Source organism: Uranotaenia lowii, chromosome 2 (genome assembly GCF_029784155.1).
Source record: "Uranotaenia lowii strain MFRU-FL chromosome 2, ASM2978415v1, whole genome shotgun sequence".
In the NCBI taxonomy this organism is placed as follows: Eukaryota; Metazoa; Arthropoda; class Insecta; order Diptera; family Culicidae; genus Uranotaenia; species Uranotaenia lowii.
In genome coordinates this window covers 209,237,864-209,262,304 of record NC_073692.1, presented here as the reverse complement: position 1 = coordinate 209,262,304, position 24,441 = coordinate 209,237,864, and the positions used below count along the sequence as shown (strand labels likewise).

General features: G+C 34.5%; 1 protein-coding gene across 4 annotated transcripts in view; it reads right to left on the bottom strand.

Moving 5' to 3' along the window:
• The window catches only part of LOC129747952 (homeobox protein 5), a 338,407-nt gene that overhangs the window by 283,570 nt on the left and 30,396 nt on the right, over nt 1-24,441 (bottom strand). For all 4 annotated transcript variants that reach the window (XM_055742382.1, XM_055742383.1, XM_055742385.1 and 1 more), the window contains one exon: nt 16,527-17,254. In XM_055742382.1, the coding sequence (XP_055598357.1) occupies nt 16,527-16,584 (58 nt within the window). In that variant the 5' untranslated portion in view covers nt 16,585-17,254. The remainder of the gene's footprint in view (nt 1-16,526; nt 17,255-24,441) is intronic.

The window sequence follows — 24,441 nt, the reverse complement described above, 5'->3', positions numbered from 1 at the left end:
TTGTTCGAGTCTATATTCGAATGGGACAAACTGTTGCGGTTGGAAGAATCTTGAGATATTTTTGCCCAGCAATATACTTAGTAACGTTACAGTCAACTATTTGGATATTTTTTCAAGACAAAGATGTGTATTTTATCATCGTTTTTCAATAATATAATACCTTAATGGTAATAGCTCACTTGTGCTGACTATTACATTTCCAAATAATATAATTATCTTTAGTTAACGATATTCTAACCAATCTTTTCCTGATTGAAATGTCAATTGACTTTACAGAACCGTGTTTCAACGATGACGTTCTTTCAATCTTCTCGGTTTTATCTTATCTCAACAAAGACATGTATTTATGAATTTGAAAAATATTAATAAAAGATTAATTTTGGCGAACACAACCGTATATTTGGAAAATCTATAAGATCTCCGAAGTTTGCCATAATCATTCAAAACAAGTACCATTTTTGGTTACTTATTACTTGAACAATCAAATTTAGTCACCTCATAAAATTATTCCTCATTTTTTTTGTCATTTTCGTACTATTTAAGCATTAAACACATAAATAAAAACTATTGTTAACCAAGAAAAGTAAAAACTTATATACTGAGAATTGAGTTTTACTTATCGTGCAGTTATCTTTATTTCCATAGTCTCACGACATAGCTTAATGATCATAATTCCTAAAATTCACTCGGTCCATGGCAACCGTTTTCTAATTTCTCGAACACCCCACATTCGCCAGATCAAGCTACACTTATTCTAGCCGCCTCGTTCGTTGCGCCTCTGTTCGTCTCGTTCCTACTGGATCCGCAACGAACACATGTTTTGCAGGACAGAAGTCTGACATTCTCGCAACATGTCCTGCATATATTTAGATATTTATTTATTTTTGAAATATAACTTTTTTTCAAATTATTTTTTTAATTTTTGCGATTTTTAATGGTTATTTGAAAGCTGTGTGACCGAAGGATGGTAATTAAAAAAAAACTTAAAAAACTATTGTACATCAGATTGACGCTACACCAGCTGGACGGGAGACAATCAACCTGCCTCGCTGAATATTGTTTACTGACTGGCTGTGGCTCACGAAACGATAAGACTGGCTTTTTTTGTATAAGCAAATCCACTGCGACCAATTTATTTGATCTATTGTGGAGTAACCCATGTTACTATTTGTCTGATTACGTCGTACTGTCATCATTAATTGAGATGAGATTAATTGAGAATCCCACCACCTTACTGGCCTTCATCTTCCAAATATCATCGGGCATTAGGATTCGCTTAAAAAGAACTTTTAGTCGATGTGTCATAAGATATCCACAGTCACACATTAAGTGCTCTGCAGTTTCTACTTCAGTTTTACAGAACCGACACATATCATTACTAAGTTTGCCAATTTTTTTAAGGTAATTGCATGGACAATACCCTGTTAAAAGGTCTGTAAATGTTTTCAGATCACTTTTCGACAGGCTCAAAAGGTCGCGAGTTTTCTTTGAATCGAGCTTTATGAATCTTTTTGATTGCCTAGCACCAATAGCTACAAGCCATTTGAATTTTATTTTTAAATTTTCCCAAGTTTTTAGTTCTTTGTTAAGTGCACAAGTTGATACTCCACAGAAAGGTTCCGGCCCGGTCATTGGCCCTTCCGATCCTCTCCTAGCCAGTACTGGCTTAGTCGTCGTGACTCGTGTGTATGCGATGAAGAGAATACCGACGGGAAAAGGCCTAGCGGGCGAGAGAGTGTGACGCTCGCTTTAATCGGCTACACATCTCCCCTCCACACTAAAGAAAGAATGTGAGAAAAATGCATTTCTCGATTTCAAAGCTTGCCATTCTATATTTCCCTTTTCCAAATATTTTCGCTCTTGATTTTTTTCAGTATTCGAAGGGTGGTCCTTTAAAAAGAAGTTTAGAGCTCGTATCAACTTTTTCTCTGTGAAACCGCCCGTCGCAAAAGTTTTTCAGTTGAGAATTTCAAGGCAATTCTGCTTTTGTTTCATACAAAGTTTTTTATGAATATAACATAATTAGTAAAAACACAATTTTTGTTATAATTTAGTCAGGATTTTTTGTTGTTGAATGGATAGGTCTTGGTTCGCCATAGCAATCAAACTTCAATCGGAACTCCCATCGCGATTGGAAACTTAAGCATTTGATTCGCACTTCCATCACAATCAAACTTCAGTCGGCACTAACATCGGGGCTGAAAACTTAAGTCTTTGATTGGAATTTCCATCGCAGTCAAACTTCAGTCGGAACTCCGATTACAACTGGAAACTTGAACCTCTGATTGGAACTCCTATTGGTAAAATATGAAAATACGTAATGTAAACCTTCAGAAACCTGTTCATATTGGGCCTTCCGATTCACCGAAATTTTGTAAAATTATCCTTCAGAACACTCTTCATGTTGGTCCTTCAGATCCAACAAAAACCGTTAATTGAACCTTCGATCCAACAATAATTTGAAAAGTGAACCTCCAGAACACTCTTCATGTCGATCCTTCCGATCCAACGATAATTTGTAAAGTGAACCTTCAGGACACTCTTCATGTTGGTCTTCCCGATCCAACGAAATCTCGTAAAGTGAACCTTCAGAACACTCTTCATGTTGATCCTCCCGATCCAACGGAAATTATTAAAGTTTATCTTCAGAACACTCTTCATGTTGGTCCTCCGATCCAACTATAATTTATTTCAGGACACTTTTTATGTTAGTCCTCCCGATCCAACGATAATTCGTTAAGTGAACGTTCAAAACACTCTTCATGTTGGTCTTTCCGATCCAACGAAAATTATTAAAGTGAACCTTCAGAACACTCTTCATGTTGTTCTTCCCGATCCAACGATAATTTGAAAAGTGAACCTTCAGGACACTCTTCATGTTGGTCCTCCCAATCCAACGAAAGTTTTTGAAGTGAACCTTTAGAACACTGAAATGTTGATCTCACCGATCCAACGATAATTTGTAAAGTTAACCTTCAGGACACTCTTCTTATTGGTCCTCCCGATCCAACGAAATCTCGCAAAGTGAACATTCAGAACACTCTTCATGTTGGAAATCTAGATCCAATGGTAATTTGTAAAGTGAACCTTCAGAACACTCTTCTGTTTAGACGTCCCGTCTCAACGATTATCAAGTTGTAGACCCTCTGTTTCAACTCTTCAGTTGGACTTCCTGTCTCAACAATTCGAAAACCGCAGACCTTGTGTCTGGACTCTTTCGATGGACCTCCCATCTCGATAAATCAATAAATCTATTGCATATGTTATCTTAGTTGATCAATAATCATTTTATGGTTATTCTGAATTTATATGGTCTCATGTGAAATGTACATTTGTTGAATCTCTTCCGCAATCAACCATGTCAAGTGTACCAAATTCTACTCCTATAATAATTTCATAAAAAAAACAATCCTATTACATAATTTTTTTTTTATTTATGATAAAATAACCGAATAGGATTGAGGTCAACCATTTCTAAAGTTGCAATATCAACGTAAAAGCTCAAAAATGATTTGAAAAATTTTGACTTTTAATCAAACGATTGTATGAATTGTATGCAACCTTATTTTTTGTTTAATCTCCACTATAACATTAACTTCAGCAGAATACATATCTTCGATTGCTTCATGTTTTTAATTTTTTTCTTAATAACAATCTGTAGCCCACACGTTATTTTTAATGAATTGTTCAAATCTGAATAATCGGGGAAGTTGCTGGGAAAAGCAGCACCATCAATTGCTCTGATGCAAAAAAAAAATTAGTTTGACATTGGACTCTTTTACTTACTGATTGATTGCAGGATGGAATGCTTAAAACTTTTTTCATAAAATTCTTAGCTGCTTGTCATATTCGCAAAAAAGAATAGTCAAAACCAAAAATTAAAGACCAACTTCATTTCGAACTAATTTGAGTTTTCTGGATGATTTAATGTGCAAAAATTTCTTCTTACATATAAAATTAAAACGTTTTGCGCTAACTCAGGAATGACCAAATCATCAATAAATTGAGTTATTCCACAATAGATCACACAAAGTTGGTCGCAGTGGATCTTCTCGTAGATAAAAAAAAACAAATTATCTCAAATTTAACATTGGTGCTTGATGACCCAAAAGGCATCTAAAAAACATATCGGAGCAAAAAGTCATTTTTTGCAGCGGTCTAATGTCCCTACTAAGAAAGACATCACCTTTCATCAATAAGGCTGATAAATTAAGTAACAAACATCAATTACGGTGATTAATCTCTTCATAAAATATTCATTTATCATAATTTGAATAAGCGATTTGTATACCTGTACGTTCCAGAATACACCCAGAAACGATGTTTTTAATAATAAAAAAAAATAATAAAAAAATGTAGCACTACCGTTGCGTTGTTATGGTTTCTAAATTATTAAATATCAACATTAAAACACGAAAATGGTTGTGATACTTTTTTATGCTGTTCTTTTATACGGGATCGACGTCATTGGACACTTGTCTCTGAGACGATTGAAAACTAGGCGAAATTAAACGTTTTCAGTTATTTTCATAACTTGATATAGTTTTGATCAGCGAACGAACGAACGATCGACGCCACGGAGCAGTTTGTTTGTAGACCAGCAGCTGCCAGTCAACCCGTGTGCTGTGCTCTGCTCATCTGTTAATCGTTCTGCGCATAACCTGGGAGTTCAAAGATGCCAAAGGTTAATACTCATATAGCTACAGTAGTACAGTCTCATCCCAGTGTCTCTCTCTCTCCTGCTTGAGTGCGCATTTTCGCCGCGCCTCTACTGCTCTTTCTGTGTTATGTACTTATACTTCAGTAGAATACAATGATCACAGCATTAGCCGAGAAGTCCCACACAGAAGCGCTCAGTCAGAGGTTGATCTTTACGTTTATGAAACGCTCCACATTAAAGACCGTCTCTCGGTCCATTTATGACGCTTCAACGAGACTTGCCAAAAGTGGTTAACGATGAATTTTCTATATTCTTCATGGTTTTTGACGGTGACCTATGATGTGTAAAGTATTAATAGAACCCGTACACGGATTCCATCCAAGAGTTAGGTTCGTTCTTTCGAAAGAAGAATTAGAAATCCACTTCTTCTAATTAAACTGATCGCTCGACCTCTGCGCACTACCTCCGCTTTAGGTGCTCATTCACCCATCTCCCGTTGTTCGATGAAGAACCTTCCAGGATCGGTCGTGTAGGTGTTGCTTGAAGCCGGTGATTCTCCGTTGGCGTTTTCCATCGGGCACACGGATTGTCCGACTGACTGGTGACTATTGAGCTGACGGACTGGCGATGACCGCCTGATAGCGCAAAAACACAGATCGTCCAAGCGTAAAGTCACAGTCGGTAGTCGACCAGGTTCAGAAAGGTCACCTCCATCCATTCTCCTCCATGCAGTGCAGCGACGTCATCGTCGTCGCAAAAAGTAAACACACCGATAGTCCGGATCAAACCTTCTCAAATTGCCCCCTTTGACTCCCACATTCCCCATCCATTTTGCCTTTTGTGGTTGGGTTTCGCGAACCCGATGGGGAAAGGCCACATCCCGCTAGCCCAGGGTCAAGGGGACAAATGAGGCGGCATTACCCGCCCGGTGAGTATCGGTTAGAACGCCTCAACTTGTTGTTGCTGTTGGACGCGCAGTTTTAAGTCGCTTGGTCTAACTGCTCTAAGCCTTCGCTGCTTTCGGTTCTGAGTACCTAGCTAGCTGGTATTTAGTTTGGTACGCTGCCGAAGCCGGTTGAAAAAAAATGTGGTGAGTAATTGTAATTGCTTTGCAAATCGTGACCTATGGACAAACGGGGCAGCAGGAATTCATTGCCGCCGTCCAGGCCGGGGGTTAACTAGACCATTGGCTGGGGCCATTTGGTGCCGCTCAAATAACTGCCGGTCTGCGAGATACAGGAACGAAAGAGTATTGGTGTGCCCCCTCGAGTGAACGAACGACTTCAAGCGGAAAATATGTTCCGGATTATCGCTGAGGTCGAGTGTCGTTAGATATCGTTGCTTTCCAGGTTGACAAAGATTGATTCATCTATAGAATCAAGGCGGTAGAAAACAATATTCTTTTGGAAACTCTGAGAAACGCATTTGTGACCGACATATTTTCGAAAAATGCAATTTTAACCCTTCGTTTCATAAAGTGACAAATTTGCAACAATTAATGTATGGAAAAAGTGAAAAATCGTTTTTTATTTTAATTTTTTTTCTTGATGTACTCATCATTTCCAACTGTTAAAAATGGTTTTTAAGGAAAAATAAAAAATTATGAAATGAAGGGTTAAAATCAATAATATTACTTATTAATTCGAGTTATTTATTAGATAAAGTTGTGTCCAAAATTGAAAGAAATTAGTATTGGGGTTTCTTCATCCTTGAAATGTAACAAAATTTCTAAAGCATGAGATTGAATGATTTTATTTGAGTTAGGATTTCCATGACAAAGAAATTGAAAATAACACTAACACTTTTTAATGCATTTCAAAAAGTTTTGTGCCCATTGAAATTTCTTAATTTAGTCCTAATTTATATATTGGAAAACCTCTTCCTCTAACAAAAGGTTGAGAGAGGTGTTTCCTTTACAAAATAAACGGAAAACATGCATCAACTTGAAGAATTTTCATGTGAATTTGATCAATGCGATGTATAGGCAAGTTTTGTCATAACGAGACTGTTTGTTGCATGGGTAGCATGGGTAGGACTTTAAACAGTCGGGACAAAATTGTAAATGATATTTGCTCGCAGGCCAATCAACAAATTTTTCTTGAATTTTCAAAGAACACAAAAAACAGATTTTGGAATACACTTGCAAAATGCAGGTACAAATTAATCTATTAGTAAGTAGTTTTTGTTCCGAGTATTCATATTTTTACTTTTCATGGGATTAAAAATCTTTATTATGTTTCCCTCAAAAGTTAAATTTTCAATGTTTTCAAGTTCACCATGCTTCCCTTTTAAATTTTAACATAATAAAAAATATCAAATTCAATTTTTCATGATACTCCTAATACTTTTATTAGCTTAGTGTATCGGGAAAGTCATCCTTAGACAGATTAAAAATGATTTTTTGTTGTTTTTATAATAATAGCACGTTTTTATTTTGAACTAAAAAATTGTAAAAATTGTAAAACTTATAGAAATCTATAGGGGGAAGTCGTCTACTACCGGACACTTAAGGTTTTTAAGCAATAACTTCAAAAATAGATTTTTGTAAATATTGGTTCCTTTACTGATTTGAAGAGTATCAATATTATGATCACTTAACTATATTAGAAAAAAATTAATTTACAATATATTCAGGCGGTAAGAGAAATCATTTTATGTTAATTTTCACTCATTTCCAAAAGTGTTGTCTATGGCCGGACACTACGAATTACTTCACCAAAGTTGTCACCAATGGCAAAAAAAACGTAGCAAAATGACTGAATTCACTTGCACAGGTCTTGTGAATATATGTTTTCCAATAATGAACGTTCTATGAAGCCAGTCATAAAAGTTTTTTTGACAAACCAGAATGAAACATTTGTTTCGAAAAAACAAGAGAAAAATTGTCTATGACCGGACAGCCAAATCTTAAGTTTCTCAGAGGACCAAAATAGTTTCGTTATTGGACCCTTATCTTCTGCTAACCATTTGAGGGTGCTATAGAGATTAAAAAATAAAAATTTCGAGTTAAAAACATCTATCATTTTGAATATTTTCTTGTCCGGTCATAGACAACAATTTGGTGTCCGGTCATAGAGAAACCGCACTTTTTTTCATTTTCCTAATATTTCGTTTGAACTTCCGTTTTGTTATCTTATATCTACTGTGGTCGAAAGATAACCAATCAACGATGTCGTTCATGTGCAGTTCAAATTTTACAAGCCGACAAACTGACCTCAATACAAATGCAAAGTTTAGGCGATCCTCTCCGTACTACTAGGCAAAAGCTTCAGATGCCTATCATTGGTTTACCTTTTCAGATTGGATTACCATATTTCTAACACCATATCAGGCTACCATTTACTTTGTTTTCATGGCGTTAAAACATTATTAGGATATTGTGTTTTCGAAAAATCTATGTTGTCCGGCCATAGGCGATGTCCGGCCATAGACGACTTCCCCCTATATATAAAAAGCAATTTCTGTGGGTTTGTTTGTTTGTTTGTCCTCTATAGACTCAGCCGTCTTTAGAGCTAGAGAGCTGAAAATTGGCATGAATGCTCATTAGGACCAGGAATGATGAAAAATGTTTTCAGATTTTCGGATGACCCCTTCTGAAAGGGGTTGTCCATAGAAGACAAATATTGTTTTCACGATATTGACGTTATTTTTCGTCGGATTGAGATGAAAATTTGTACATGAGGGTTTTGAGAGATGACCAATTGGTTTCAGGTATTCAATTTTCGGTCAGGGGTCAGCAAAAGGGGTCGTCCATATCAACTGTTTAATATTTTTGCGATATTGGCGTTATTATAAATCTGATTGAGTTGAAAAGTTGCACATATGAATTTTGAGTGACGAGCTATCGATTCCAGTTATAAAATGCGGAGTCAGGGGCCAGCCAAAGGGGTCGTCCATATAAACCATTCGCTGTTTTAGCAATATTGACGTTATTATGCATCGGATTCAGATGAAAATTTGTACACGAAAGTTTTGAGGGATGGGCAATCGATTTTTGGTAACGAATTTAGAAAAAGGAGCCGGCAAAAGGGGTCGTCCATATTACTTTTCATTATTTTTGTGATATTCACGTTATTATACATCGGATTGTGATGGGATTTTTCACATAGAAGTTATTAAGGACAAACAAATGATTCCAATTATCCAAATCTTGATCAGGGGTCGGCCAAAGAGGTCGTCCATATTAACTGTTTACTGTTTTCGCGAAATTGACGTTATTATGCATAGAATTGAGATGAAAATTGGGAAACGGGAGTTTTAAGGGATGAGTAATTGATTCCAAGCATCAAATTTTGAGGCAGGGGTCGGAAAAATAGGTCGTCCATATTACCTGTTCACTGTTTTTACGATATTGACGTAATTATACTTTGAATTAAGATGAAAATTGGAACACAAAAGTAGTCGTTCAAACTACCTGTTTGCTGTTTTTTGTAATATTCACGTTATTGTACACCGGATTGAGATGTAAATTAGCACACCGGAGATTTAAAGACAAACAATTGATTCCAATTATCCTATTTCGGGGCAGGGTTCAGCAATAGGGGCAGGGGTCGGCAATATTGATGTAAAGTGTCTGCAGAAGGGGTCGTCCACATTAACTTGTGATTTAAAAATACGGGCGATTATACGGATGTTAAAATTAATACACGGGGTTTTTTTCAGATGAGACTAATTTATCCGTATTGTGTAATTTTCAGTTAAAAGTTCATGAATAGGATCGATGAGTTTGTGCAAAGTTATTCATTGAGAATTTTGGGTATTCAATTTCGGATAATTATGCAACGGAATTGAAGAACGGATTTTGGAAAGAAACAGATACGTTGTTAATGGGGGTGGTTGTCCAACTTTTCAATAAGAATACTGTTAATGAAAAGATTTTGTTCAGTGTAGAGAATATTTTACTTTGTTTGAAAAACATTATCTTATTTTATTACATTTTTATAATTGCTTGCGAAACAAAGTTCGTACGGGATCAGCTAGTATATGTATAAAAATAAATTGCCTTTCTAAGAGATTCACCAATACTAGAACGGTCGGGTTGAAATTTTGTCAAATACCTTGAAAACTAGTCAACCGTTAATTTTGTTTTATAAATTTATAGAGCTCGTTACCAATGTCAAACTATTTTAATTTCGTTTGATTTTCATAAATACACCTTATTGTGTTGAAGTTAAGCAAAAATAACAAGTTTGAAATTTTTTATTCTAAAATTTGGACAGATGTTAAATGTTTTTAAAACTAATAAACAAAAAGTTAAAGTCTAGAATTTTTTGTTAATATTGTTCGGTGAAATAAATGACTATATGGTTTTCTTTAACGTTTCGATTTACTATTACTTTTCAATCATCTTCAGATCTACAATAAAATTTTTTTTGAAAAGTTAATTAAACTAATTATAAAATGAATAACAATACTGCTCGTACACTAATTTCTATTCCCCTATCTATCCGCATGGGGCCACAGGAATAGACTGATCTCGATCAGCTGTTGGCCCAATGTTTCAACAGCTGATCGAGATCAGTCTATTTCTGTGGCCTCATGCGGATAGATAGGGGAATAGAAATTAGTGAACGAGCGGTATTGTTATTCATTTTATAATTAGTTCAATTAATTTTTCAAAAAATTTTTATTGTAGATCTGAAGATAATTGAAAAGTTATAGTGAATCGAAACGTAAAAGAACAAAGCATGTAGTCATTTATTTCACCGAACAATATTAATAAAAAATCCTAGAATATAATCACACGGTGATCGAAACACGTCGAAAAAAAAGTTAAAGTAACTGTAAAAGTAACCATTTTATAAAGATGTGAATGTGGTTCGATGGAATTTTTAACGATTTTCAATCGAAAGTTTGATTTGTCTTCCTGAGGCCCTTCAAACTCTTCAAGAATAAAATAAGAGCCCGCCCGAAAGCTCTCATAGCTCAAACAACTGCGGAAACTACTTCAAAAGCCAATGAGCCAACTCCTTCAAAAGCCAAATTATCAAAAAAGAAATCGGAAAACATCGCCAAATATGTTATGAAACATACAGATAATGTGTCAAATATATTTGTAAATTAAACATTGAACATTTATTTAGTTTAAGTTTCCCTTTGTACAAATTACAAGATATCAAAATGAGGAAATTTATCCGACTTTTATTTCGAATATAATTCATGTACATTCAGGGTAATTTATTTTCAAATGATATCACCCAAGGAATACATTCATTTCTTATAAAATGGTTATTTCAAAAACAGCTTCGCGGACTAAAAAAGATAGCCGCGGGCCAAATGTGGGCCAATTTCCCGTTATTTAATGTCTAAGAAATAAAAACCGTAAAATCATGCTTCGGAAAAAGACTGTCGGTCAGCTACGTAATGTAAGAAAAAAAACCCTCAGTGTCCAAGAAAGCTGAAGCTAGAAACTATACGTTCACATAAGGAAATATTTTAATTTTGAAAAAAAAAATGGTGTAAAACTTTACTTTTCAGTTTTCAATCGATGCACCGTCAAAATTGTTTAAGTCACAGCAAATAAGTTTTGAAAAGAGAAATGAATAGTTTAAGTAATTTGGCCTGTTTTGCTTTTTTGGTTTGTCAAAATACGAAACACAGAAGTGTTAACGAATTATAAAAGGTATCTGTTTTATTTTTAACTTTTTGTCAAATTGCCATTCCTCAGATTTTTTCAGACTTAAATTTCACTTTGCACTGGATTTTGAGTATATTCACTAGACTAAGTAGATTCGGGGTTATTTTTTATTTTTTTCTCAAACCCTGGGGTCTAACAAGCTTCGTTTTGGTTCAAACTCATCCATGATTTTTTGCAGAATTTTTAAGTAAAGTTTACATGAGTGAATTTGAACTTTTAGATTTGTATGGGAAAATTGAATATTCTGTACTGAAAAATCAGCATCATTTTTGTTTCTTCTGTGGAATCGATCCTGCTTATGGTTTTTGTGCCAATTTATACATTCTCCAAAGGAAATTTTTGCTGAACAACTTTGTCGAAGACCGAAACTTTGTGTCTTATCAGGCACAAAGTAAGCTATTATTTATGTATAACAGGGGTATGTCTTTTGGCATTGATAAACAATAAATTCAATTGACATCACTATTTTATGCCTCACAAAGCATTGCATGAAAAGTAATCATGCAATACCTCGTTAGGCACCCAGCAGTGATGTAAATTGAATTTATTATTATGGAAATGTGCATAAAAATTAAAAACCAAATAAAAAATATATTTAAGAAAAAAAACAGTTTTTTGTAAAATCGATGTTTTTGAAAGATTTTGAAGCTCTTACAAAGTTTAAAGAGTAAATAAGTCACAAACATCCTCATGCACCCAATGATCAATGTTTGTTAGAAATTTGCTGAATCGTAAATTAAAAAATATGTCTTAACTTCGACATCTTTTGTCTTCAAACCTTTTCAGGTGTTAAATTTGAATTGGCAAAAAAACATTTTATTGAATCAGTCATTGCTTTACCCAATTAAAGTCAATTAAAAAATTAAAATTCGAGATAAGTAACAAACAATTCTATATTTAAGATGAGAATTTATACATGTTTTTTAAATGAAATAATTCATTTTTGTTCATTTTAAAAACATATATAAATTCTCAGTTTAAATAAAGAATTGTCTGTTACTTATCTCGAATTTCGAATTTTCTGATATTGACGAACAATTGAGTAGTCATTGTAGCATTAGACTGGGTCGATTTGGGGTCATTTTTGAATTTCTGAATCCCTGGGGCTTACAATACTTCGTCTTGGTCCAAAACTCATTCATGATTTTTTGTAGAATTTTTAAGTAACGTTTACATGAGTAAATTTGAGCTTTTAGGTTTGTATGGGAAAATTGAATATTTTGTACTGAAAAATCAATATCATTTTTGTTTCTTCTGTGGAAAAGAGCCAGCTAACAGTTTGTGTTCCAATTTATAAATTTCCTCAAGTAAATTTTCCACTGAACAGCTTTGTCGAAGACCGCAATTTCGAATCTTATTAGACAAAAAAGTTATAAGCAGTTTAGGAAAGGTATGTCTTTTCGTATTGATAAACAATGAATTCAATTGACATCCCTGCAGGGTGCCTGGCGAGGTATTGCATGACTACTTTTCCTGCAATACTTTGCGATGCTCCAGCAGTGATGTCAATTGAATTTATTGTTTACCAATGCGAAAAGACATACCTCTCTTAAACAGCTTATAACTTTTTTGCCGAATAAGATAAGAAGTTATGGTCTTCGACAAAGCTGTTCAGCGGAAAGTTTCCTTTAAGAATTTTATAAATTGGCACACAAACTGTTAGCTGGCTCGGTTCCACAGAAGAAACAAAAAATGATGTTGATTTTTCAGTACAAAATATTCAATTTTTCCATACAAACCTAAAAGTTCAAATTTACTCATGTAAACGTTACGTAGAAATTCTACAAAAAATCATGGATGAGTTTTGGACCAAGATGAAGATTTTTAGACCCCAGGGTTTGAGAAATTTAAAAATGATCCCAAATCGACTCAGTCTATTGTAGCATTTAACCTAAGCAATAAATTTAAATGTTAGAAAGTAAAACGTAAAAATTGAGAATGGAAATAAAAAAAAAATAAAGATAAAAATAGAAAAAAATGCGATATATTTATTTTGAATTCAAATTTTGGTTAACGCTTTAAGGAAAATTGCCAAAATCTGAATAAGACTTTACTCGAATATCTTTTTTATGCATGGATGGAAATTTATCAAATTTTTAGTGATACAGACTAGGATTACTCGATCTTCTGGGAAAGATCGACTCCCAAGTTCAATTCAGCTGAATGGTTGAAAAATCGATCCATTTAAAAATCGAAGCCAAAGGATCGATCTCTGCAAGATCGATTCTCCAAATTTTGTTAAAAAGGGATGCTGCCTGAGGACTACTTAGCGATGATGTTAAAAGAAAAAAAACCGACAGAAAAGCTTGTAAATTTGAATATATCTATAAAAATGTTCTAATACATTATCCTAACAATATGGATTGATTTTATATCAAGGTCCATTACAAGTTTATTTATGATGATAAATTTACATCAGAATATTTTTGTTTGTTTCTTGCTGAACTATAGAGACTTAAACTTTAAAACAGAATTTGTCTAATTTCCATGATTTTGGTTGAATGTTTATGATAAACTTGGGGAATTTCTTTAACCTGTTTTTGACATGTTCAAAAATCGTCTTAATTCGAGAAAATCGTTTAAAAAAAGTCGTTTTAAATAAAACCGTGTATAATAAGATCGTTTAAAAAAGAATCCAGTGTATTTCAATTAATTTGTAATGAAAATAAAATAAAAAAGTTACAAAAACCCGTCTTTTTTGGATATTTCCAAAAACGAACGGTTTTGCATGAATGTTGCCAAAATCGAACGGGGTCTGTACTACTTGGTAATTTTATGTTTTCAGCTCTATTTTAACTCAATGTTTAGTCTTTTATGTATTATAATCACAAAAACATTGAAAAAAAAATCTTTTAGCTGTTTTGTGGTCTCCCCTTAAACCTTTTATGGATATTCACGTTCGCGCCAAAATATTCGTCGTTGCACTTCTTATTTCAAATTAAACGCCATCTCAAAAACAACTATAGCAGTGTTTGGCACCGCGCTGACTGAAAAATTAAAGAGCTTTCCCTTCGATTTTTTATTTTTTATTTTATAGTTTGAAGTATCTTGAGAAATTTTTAAAAATTGATCGAAGATTCGAACTATTACAAGAACGAAACACAAACTGTGGGAGATGGGAGTTATTACCCTTTTTATGTTTCAAATTTCTAAAATTTCGTTAAAAATTTACTCGATTGATCAGTTTTGTGCAATGTACAGTTTCGTTCATAATTGTATAGAAATTGGAAGCACTCACACTGTCACTTCGAATTTGAACTTCCATAACTTTTTACTCTGATGATATTTTTTGATCAAATTTTCTGCTCTAGATAGACCAACTATCAAACGATTAAATCACAAAATTTGAGCTTTCTGGAGTTTGTGTGGCCGGAGGAACGGTAATCCTACGAAAATCGAACTTTTTGGTTTTTTATCATTCAAACTGTAATATCTCAAAAACTACGCTACATTTTTTATTGAAATTTTGCAAAGTGATTATTGAAATATAAAGCTAGCATGTCTGAAGGTTTTGAAATGTTCTATCGATGGGATCAAAGTTACGTGAGGTACAATATTTCAGGCATGAACCTAAAAATGCGATTTCTATAGAATTTTGGACGAATGTTTCCATAGGAAAATCCTATTTTATGTTTAACAACCAGTAAATCTATTTCAACCAAAAAAGAAAAAAAAGAGCTTTTGCCAGACAATCTTTGACTGATTTGTGGATGGAAACGATATTGTTCTCATGAATCGTCCAAAATTCTATAGAAATCGCAAATATTGTACCTCGCGTAACTTTTGATCCTATCGACAGAACATTTCAAAAACATCAGACATGCTAACTCGATATCACAATCGCTCTGAAAAATTTCAATAAAAAATGTAGCGTAGTTTCTGAGATATTGCAGTTTGAATGGTAAAAGTACAAAAAGTTCGATTTTCGTAGAATTACTGTATCTCAGGCCACACAAACTCCAGAAAGCTCAAATATTGTGGTAAAATAGTGTGATAGTTGGTCTATCTAACGCAGAAAAATGGATAAAAATATCATCAGAGTAAAAAGTTATGGAAGTTCAAAGTCGAAGTGACAGTGCGCGGCTTTCAGTTTATATACAATTATGAACGGTACTGTAGAAGGTACGCAATTCTGTTGCGTATAATCTTCTGTGTAATTTATAAAAAAATATTTTTTTCGATAGTTTCTAATGTATTAATAGCGTTAGAAATTAGATAAACGTTTATTTCATTTTTTGAAGTTTTATAAGGCAAGAAAAAACATGAAATTCTTCATTTGTACTGTTGAAACATCACGAGGGGGAGGGAATTATCCCCTTCCCTCCCTTATTAAAATTTTCAATAAATTTGAATAAATGGGACAGAATCCTCATGCAACAGACTTGCATACAATCTACCATGCAGAAAAGCAAAAAATCGAGTTATTATAGATTAAAAATTTGCAAAAAAAAATTCAAATATAAAAGATGGTACAACTCCCATTTTTAACAGTTTGACTCTCAAACTTTATTTACTCCCCCCTTCGGTATTTTAGAAAAATTGATGAGGGGAGGGGGGGATCGTGGGTGACAAAGGAAAAATTTGATATATGTTCCGGCCTAATTAATTAGTTTATCTGGTTATGGATATCATATCTTTCGAAAGTTCAATTATTTTTGAGCTGCTGCCAAAATAATTCCCGAAAATCAATTCCATAATCCTAGCGGTTTGGAAGGCAGCCCCAAATTTAACAGTGAGAAATCAATTTATTATGAGCCTTTTGACGATAGAGTTGTAAAAATTCCTAACAAATCAGCTGAAAATTAATTTCCATGAAACAGCCTGTTCTACAACTTTGTCTAGGTTTATAATCGCTCGGTTCAAAGCAGCTTCGCTTATAGATTTCTATATACCCAATCAACATTTTATAGCACCCGTGCTTCATCTGAACAAGAATCGCCGGACATCATCCCGGCTTATAAGATCTCATTAGGCATTAAATAGTTTATTGTTCTCGGATCTCTCCGAGTTCTTCGGAATCTCTCCAAAGTGGATAGTCGGTGTAAAGGGAGAGTAGAGGTGTGAAACCTTTCTACAATCCGATTCGACCCGCCAGATGCTCCAGATTCCTTCGGGGGAACGACTTTGGGTGGAAAACAACAACTTTCTTTTCAACATTCATTGCGCCTTAAGTCCCTGATGGCCAATAAACTGAGCGGGAGGAGAAAAAAAAAACAGCCGACAACTCACCTGAATAGCACCAAGCTGGCCATACTACTGATGTCTCGGATGAGTCCACTTCCCTCATGATCTCATCGCCAGGTAACGGTCGATGGACGACGACAGGAGGACGGCGTGGACGGAATTTTGCGCGGATTGAGGAGAGCCCTATCGGATTGCGTTCATGGAATTGCCAGTTCTTCTTCTACTTGAATTACACTGCTGAGAACTCTCGAGCGACCTGCGCTGCGCAATTCAGCAACATCCGATAAAAGTCACCATCAAGTTGATAAGAGAAGCTCTACCAAGAGATGGTTCTATTAGTTGTCACACACATAGGGCTCAGATTCGGCCTCCTCTAGTAAATACTTTTCGTGGGAAGGCCACGCGCTCACCAAACCATGTCAAAGGGTTTCACTTGAGTCGTAATCTACGTGACTTAGTTGCTGCCACTAATCAGAACCGAATCTTCGGAGGGAGAAAGGGAGAGCAACTATTTCTATTTGCAACCGGCACTGAGACTATTAGTTACTTTAGCTGGAGGTATTTATCACTGTTCAAACATAAACGACGACACCTTTTATCACTGAGTAGTTTTCTTCGCTTTTCAGTTTCCTACTGTAGCGCTCGTGAGACTTTGGGAAGGTTATAGGCGTTGTCTTTCTTGATGAACAATCGCTGCGCTGGGGGAGGAAGTTAATCGTTTCCACTAGCACGTGTTCTGCTGATAGATGTATTGCACTTTCGTTTGGCTTTGTCTGGAATTGAGAGAAAGGAAAAATGTTGTTGATAAGGGACGATGTTAAAACTTGAAACTGTGTTTTTGAAAATGATAAACCATGCATTCTCGATACATAAAAAATAAAAGAGTTTGTAAACTTCCTTTGTATTTTTTAGTGCTCGGTTCAATTTTTATGCCTTGTAAAAATTTTCAACTTTATGGATCATTCATGAATATCACAAAAAAATTTAAAAAAATTCAATCCTTTATAAAAAAAAGAACTTTATACTTTAAAAAACAATTTTCATGACAAATCGAGCTAAAGATGCGTAATATGAAAAAAATTAAATTGTTTCGTAGTATTGGTGTATTTCTCGAAAAATATTTTAAATTTATTGGTAGAGTCTGAAATATCTACTATGGCCAAGAAGTTATATCTACATAGAAAGCTTAAGTTACATCTAGGGTGGTCTAACCGGTTTTACCGAAACCGGTAAAACCGGTAAAACCGTCCATTTTCTTAATACCGGAACACCGACTTTTGGGACGGTAAAAAGCCGGTGTTTCCGGTAAATTTTTCTTCAATTTTTGTCATTGTTTTAAAATTGACACAGCCAAATGTTTATTTTTACCAAATATTTATGAGTACAAATACTCAAATTTTGTTCAATCAGCTTCAAAATCCAAACTCAATAAACCTTACTGCAAGGTTTTTGTAAGATTTGATTATTGCTAAAACTTGTCGATGTAACTTTTTGAATTAAAGCTTTATCATGAAACTTTACACATTTCAGTTCAGCTATTGAACTAACGCACCTCTACATTTAAAGACTGTACAAGTGTACAATGACTGAAAAAGATACAGCTACAAGAGATTTAAGATTGCTTCACTATAATCACGGATTTTTTCATTAATCAGCTGGAATTTGAAAAAAATTGCAAATATGTTTTATCAATCGTTAAATCAAATCAATCAATCAATCGTCTTAAAATCGTTTTAAGCGGTGCCGGGCTTTCACAAACTTGAAATTTTGAAACGAAAATATTGCAAACTGATAAGAAACTTCCTAGTTTGTTTCAAAACATAAAATGTTTCAACAGAGTCAGCATTTAAACACATATTAGACTGTTTGTATGATTTTTTTTATCAATATTTTCAAGGTAATTGATGAAACTCCGTGTTTTTTTTTTATTTTTAACGCTGTTAGCATTTCCTTTTTCTAGACAAAGCAGTTGCGAAGTTTTTATAAATTTGCAACAATATTACAGCAACAAAGAGCGTATGGATCAGATCCAAACAACTATATTTTTGCTGAATTTTGACTGGTTTTTAATAGATTTTATATCTATTTGTTCGTTTTATTTTTGGGAAGGCAAACCTAATGCGATCACGACCTATCACACGATCACCAATTTCATATCATTTTCATGAAAGACTATATAAACTTTTACTAAATCTGTGAAATCTGTTCTTAAATATGAATACTGTTTTACACTCGTTGAAAATAGTATGAATTTTCTAGAATTTCCGCAACATCACAGCGAAATAATAATAATAAAATAATCTGGTCGCAGTGGTAGGAACCCAACAAGGAAAAAAAATAAAAATAAAATGCAGATATGAAATCATTATCATGAGGATGATGATAGATTTATGAGAAAGGGATAATTTAAAGGCAAAATACCATTTTTTTACATTGGAAATGTCGCTAAATCTATTTCGTTATAAAGTCAGAGAATTTTATGCCATTACTACTGCAATTGGACGAAACCTTTTCATGAATCCGATATACTTTGAAAAATACCGGTTTTACCGGTTTTATCGGTTTTATAAATTACAAATACCGAAATACCGGATTTGAAAAAAAACCGGTAAATCCGACCACCCTAGTTACATCTCAGGGAATGATGAATAAATGCAAAAAAAGGCGAAAATATCAGAGAAATAATGATCAGATATCATATTTTGAATTTTTTTTTTTTTTTTGACATACTGTTCATTAGACCGCTGCAAGCTTTGTATGAAAATTTCAAATTCTTAAATGTTTCCTCCCATAACCTCCCATAACTTTTTTCGATTGTTTTTGCTCCCAGAAAAAGCAATAAAAATTTTGGAAGCGATCCATTGAGTCCTGAATAAGGGCAACGAGTTTAAATTTTGTATGGAAATTTGTATGGGAAAACAAAATTTTTCATTCAAAAATCGCCAGAGATGTACTGAAAGTTCCAAAGAACGCTACTTTGGATGAAAAATATTCCTTGATTCTTGTCGTAAAATTTATGTGAACAAAGCACTTACCTAACTTGTACCCCAGAAAAGTTATTCGATGTATACCATTTTTTTTTTCAATTTTTTTTTTCAATTTTTGCGATTTTGTCTGCTTATTTGGAAGCTGTGTAACCGTAGGATGAAAATAAAAAATCCCAAAAAAACTGCTTTGCATTGCCAGAGAATTTATTGATTTATAAAACCTTTGCAACAATATTTCATGCAAGGTTATAGCAAGGTTATAGTTTGCTCTAGCAAGCAAAGTCTGCTATTTTTAAATACTTTTCAATTGATTCAGATTTTATATTTTGAAATGATTATAACTTTTTTCATCAGCTGCTTGTCATGTGAGCAAAAATTGAAGCTTAAGAATAGTCAAAACTAAAAATCAAAGACCGACTTCATTTCAGGTTTATTAGAATCTTCTGAATGATATAATGCACAAAAACTTCTTCTTCCATACAAATTTCCATACAAAATTGAAACGCGTTGCGCTTACTCAGGAATCAATCAAATCATCTCAAATTTTACATGGATGCTTGGTGACCCAAAAGGCATCGAAAAAACATATGGGAGCAAAAAGTCATTTTTTGCAGCGTTCTACTGTTCAAAAAGGCTCTTCAAATTGATCTTTTTTTTCCACTATTTAGGATATCAACCTAAATCAGTGTAAATCATATGAGCTTTTTTAAGTATACATGAAAATTACAAAAAAAAAAACAATGAGTAGAGGCAGAGATGCGATTCTCCAGCGTATAAGACGAAGAAACACTTAAAATTCAAAGAAAAAACCCTCAATTTTTGCTGTTTTTAGAGGAAAGAGCTCATTATTGATTGCTAGTTTGAAAAAAATCTATTTAACACTAATGTTGAACTTATATATCAATGGAAAGCCAATAACTTGATCAACAAAACCCACTAAAAAAATCATACGAACTCGGCCGAACTCTCAAGGTTATAACTTACTAAAAAAAGGCATTCTTTCGGACATTTTGTAGTATATCTCCTTTATTAGTAGAAATATCTATTTTAAATGTTCCACAAAATTGTGTGTTACAAAAATTTGAACAACTTTTTCAAATATACCAAGTATGTAAATAGTATACTAAAAAAGATATTAAATAAAAACTCAAAATTACCTGTATTTCAAATGCTCGTAACTTTTATGATTTTTATGCGATCTTGATAGTGTCTTCAACAAAGTTTCATAAAATAATAAGATCTGCAACTTTTGTGGAGACATCAAGTCTCTAAACTTATTATTTTAAGAAATCATTTTTTTATTCCCCTTCCAGATGGAAAAATCACTTTTTTCTTTCAATAATTTGATAGATCATCAAAAAATATAAAAATTTTGCGAAGACATCAAACGTCTACCGTTTACCGTTTGTCCGCAAATAATTTTGATCGCTTATAAGGTGCATTTACCCCTGTGTGAGCCGTTCAGATACCACGTGGACAGAAAAATGAGATTTTTGACCACCTCCTCCCCCTTTGGCAAACCCCAACCCCCTTCCTCGGATATCCACGTGGACAGTTTTGAAATTGTTTTATTTTTCTAATCTTATTTGACAGTTAGAAATCACCTATCTTTTTGCCTTTTTGTTATTGAAATGACTAATTTTGAAAAAAAAACGAATAAGCATTTTCTGATGTAAATCATATTATTTGTTATCAATTGGCTACCTATTGTTTAAACTTAAACTGAAAAGCTTTGCAATTTCAAGATTTTGATTTAAACATCTTAATATATATTGACCTTTAGGAACCCAGCAATCATAAAATCGTATTGAAAATAATAAATCAAGTCATAAAAAACGTTACTGCGAATCGTTATTTTAACTAACGCAAGTAAAAGGTCGTAAAAGTCGTTACTCGAAGTCGGATTAAATAGCTTAAATCGGTTTTGTCCGCCATGTTTGCAAATTTTGAAAACGATTTCAATCCTTTTTTTTTCTCCCGTGTGGGTCAAGTGAGAGAACAGCTTTGATGTTCTCTCTGCGACCATTAGTGCAATCATAATGCTAAAAATCAGATGGTGTATTTGAAGAAATTGCCCAATGACAGAGGCAGCAAATAATGTCGCTTTGCTATGAGAGAAAAAAACTTGTGCTCTCTTGCATTCTTTCAGTATGTAGGAATATGGTGTTGAATATCGTCCAAATCGTATAATCTTATCGCTTTATCCAGAAGTTGAAAATATGTATGTATATCGCCTTCACTTTGGTAGGTAAATGCTGTTTTTTCGGGTTTTATACGATCATTCTATAATGTATATATGTATATGAGACGTATAACGAAGTTGTTGAGAAATATACCTACAAAAATGTTTGCTGGGAAATACTTTATAAGTAAGTATGTCTACGTGGACATGACCCAAACCCCCCCCCCCCCCCCTTTCCCCGGGACAAGCTTGGACATTTCCATACACCCCCTCCCTAAGTTGTCCACGTGGTATGTTCACGGGGCCTCTCAACGGGTTTCTCGAAAACTGCAAAGAGATTAGACCAACGGTTTAGGAGTTAGATTTTTTTAATCTCACTTATAGGGAGATTGATGAAAAAATCATTAGATTTCCTTATAGAGCCCATTTAACGTTAAAACTTCATCGAAGACACCTAGCAAATAAAATGCAAAACAAAAAAATAACAAGCAACTTTTATGTGAATTTATGTGTATTAGTAACGCCAGAGCCCCGGAGAGGTAGCAAGATGTGGGTTCAAGTCCTACCGAGAGACAAGGCGATTTTTTTCGGATGTTTTTCAACATAAATTTTCATCTAATCTATTCCCGGAAATTTCAACATACATCACGTTTTTTTACATCTTGGACCATTTTTGCGCTGATGCCACGGTTTTGAAAAAGCAACGGTTTTCAAAAAGCACAGTTTTTAATCACAGCTATACTGTTTTCTAAGCTTTAGTCTGATAAGTTTCCCAAAAGCTTTCTTTTTAAAGTTCAAGATTTTCCAAGTTTCGAAAAAACAACTTATTATTGGTATTTAACTATGACAAACATCATAACATTGGATTGTAATAATTTTTTGTTTAATGTAAATATTTACTGATAAAATATAAAATGAACAGTTTTATTTAATACTTCTAAGCACTGATAAACTATTTGTTAATGAAAATTCAAAAAGAAACATTGGAAGCATGAGATTCGGAATCCAAAAATTAATGTCACCCATCCCTAGCAATTGTATGAAAATATATGAACAAGTAAAAGCTTAGTGGTTTAAATTATAATAAAAATGTTATTATTCAATCTCTCTACAAAAACCTTATAGCTTCGTACCGTTTTACAATGATACCAGAATTAATAAAAAAAAAATCACTGCCTAATTGCCTAAAAGCTATCCAAATGCGTAAAACTTTGTAAGCAAATATTCTGAACTGTGACCCAGAGATGGGTCTTGACTCAAACATTCAGTCACTTTTCAGTCAGCGAAACTTTTGTAAGTATGTTTTTTAGATCATAAGATGATAACATCACGATGGGGGTTGGGAGCTAAGTTTCAAGAAAGTAGGAAAACAAGGATCGCCTTGTTGGTCAAAGATGAACAAAGAATTAACGGGGAAAAAGTATTTTGGTAGAATTCCTATACAATATTGAAGGAATCGTGCTCAACAGACTGACCCGACTTACACGATAACCTTTGACCGCCCTTCTCTCGCTCGCGCACACTCTTTTACGTTTATTTTCCATTCGGTTGAGAATTTCTCGACATCATTCGCTGTCGAACTCAGGTTGACTCGACGTAAGTTCATATACACGGTTCAGATTAAAAATAGAACCAAACGGCGCACTCTGACGACGATCGCCGTGCCATGCTAAGTCACTTCCCCAGGGAATTTGCGCTCAGCCAACACCCACCATCAGAAACCGCAGAAGCTGCTGGCCGCCGCACCCGATTTGCGCGTCCGGGTCGTCACAATATGACCTCTGAACATTCGCCCACTGGCTCAGCCGGCCTCGTCGGTTTCTTCTCGCTGTTTTGCTACTTGGCGTCGAAGATGATGCACTTTAGCTCCCTCTTTGCTTCTCATCTCTTCACTCCAAACCTCACTCGGTGTCAAAAAAGCAAATGTTACGCCCGGCCTTCCCGGCGAGATCATCCACACAGCTCGTACAACCTGGCCGATCTGCTTGCTTGGGTTGAGTCAAAGAACATGAACTTAAACGCTCTCAGGGAAGCACTTTTGCCCTTTTACATTCCACCTACCACGCCACGCTTAAATACTGGCAGCAGTGATCATGTCTTGGGAAAAAAGATCCGAAAAAATTGGTTCTGACGACGATCATTCTGGTCGGGTGCCACTCGATATACGTTCCCGTCTGATGACTTCTTCGATCTCTGCAAGTACGAACAATTTGACATTTTTTTCTGATTCTGGGCATCATCGAGAACTTCTTCCGATCACTACAACGAGGAAAATCTTCTTCGATATCGAGTTATGACACGACAACGATTGAAGATCATACCCGAAGCCGGGTGCTACCTTTTCGTGAAACCGATGCTCTTTACTGACATTTTGTGCAAATAAAAGAGCAAACAGATCAACCTTTGCATCCGAACCGAACCTATACATTATGCTCATCTATATCTGAGTGCACCACAAGCAAGAGGTACTCTGCAGTGTTGTGCTGTTCAGCTTCTGGTATCCGAGGGTTGATCTGATTGAATGATTGCATATTACCAACTCGAATATGCTACTGTGTACTAATTAGGGTTGAAGTAGTAGAATGACATTACCATTCCATTCAAATTCTCTAAAAGGTGCTGCCAATTATAAGAAACACAATAGACCTTTTTTCAATCGTCATTTTTCTAACATTATTACAAAATTCAAATCATTGTGACGCCGGGAAATTTCTGATTCAGCTACCTGTTCAATGGACAAACCTGGTCAAGAGCACTACACACATGTGAAATTGGGTAATAAAAATGTCAC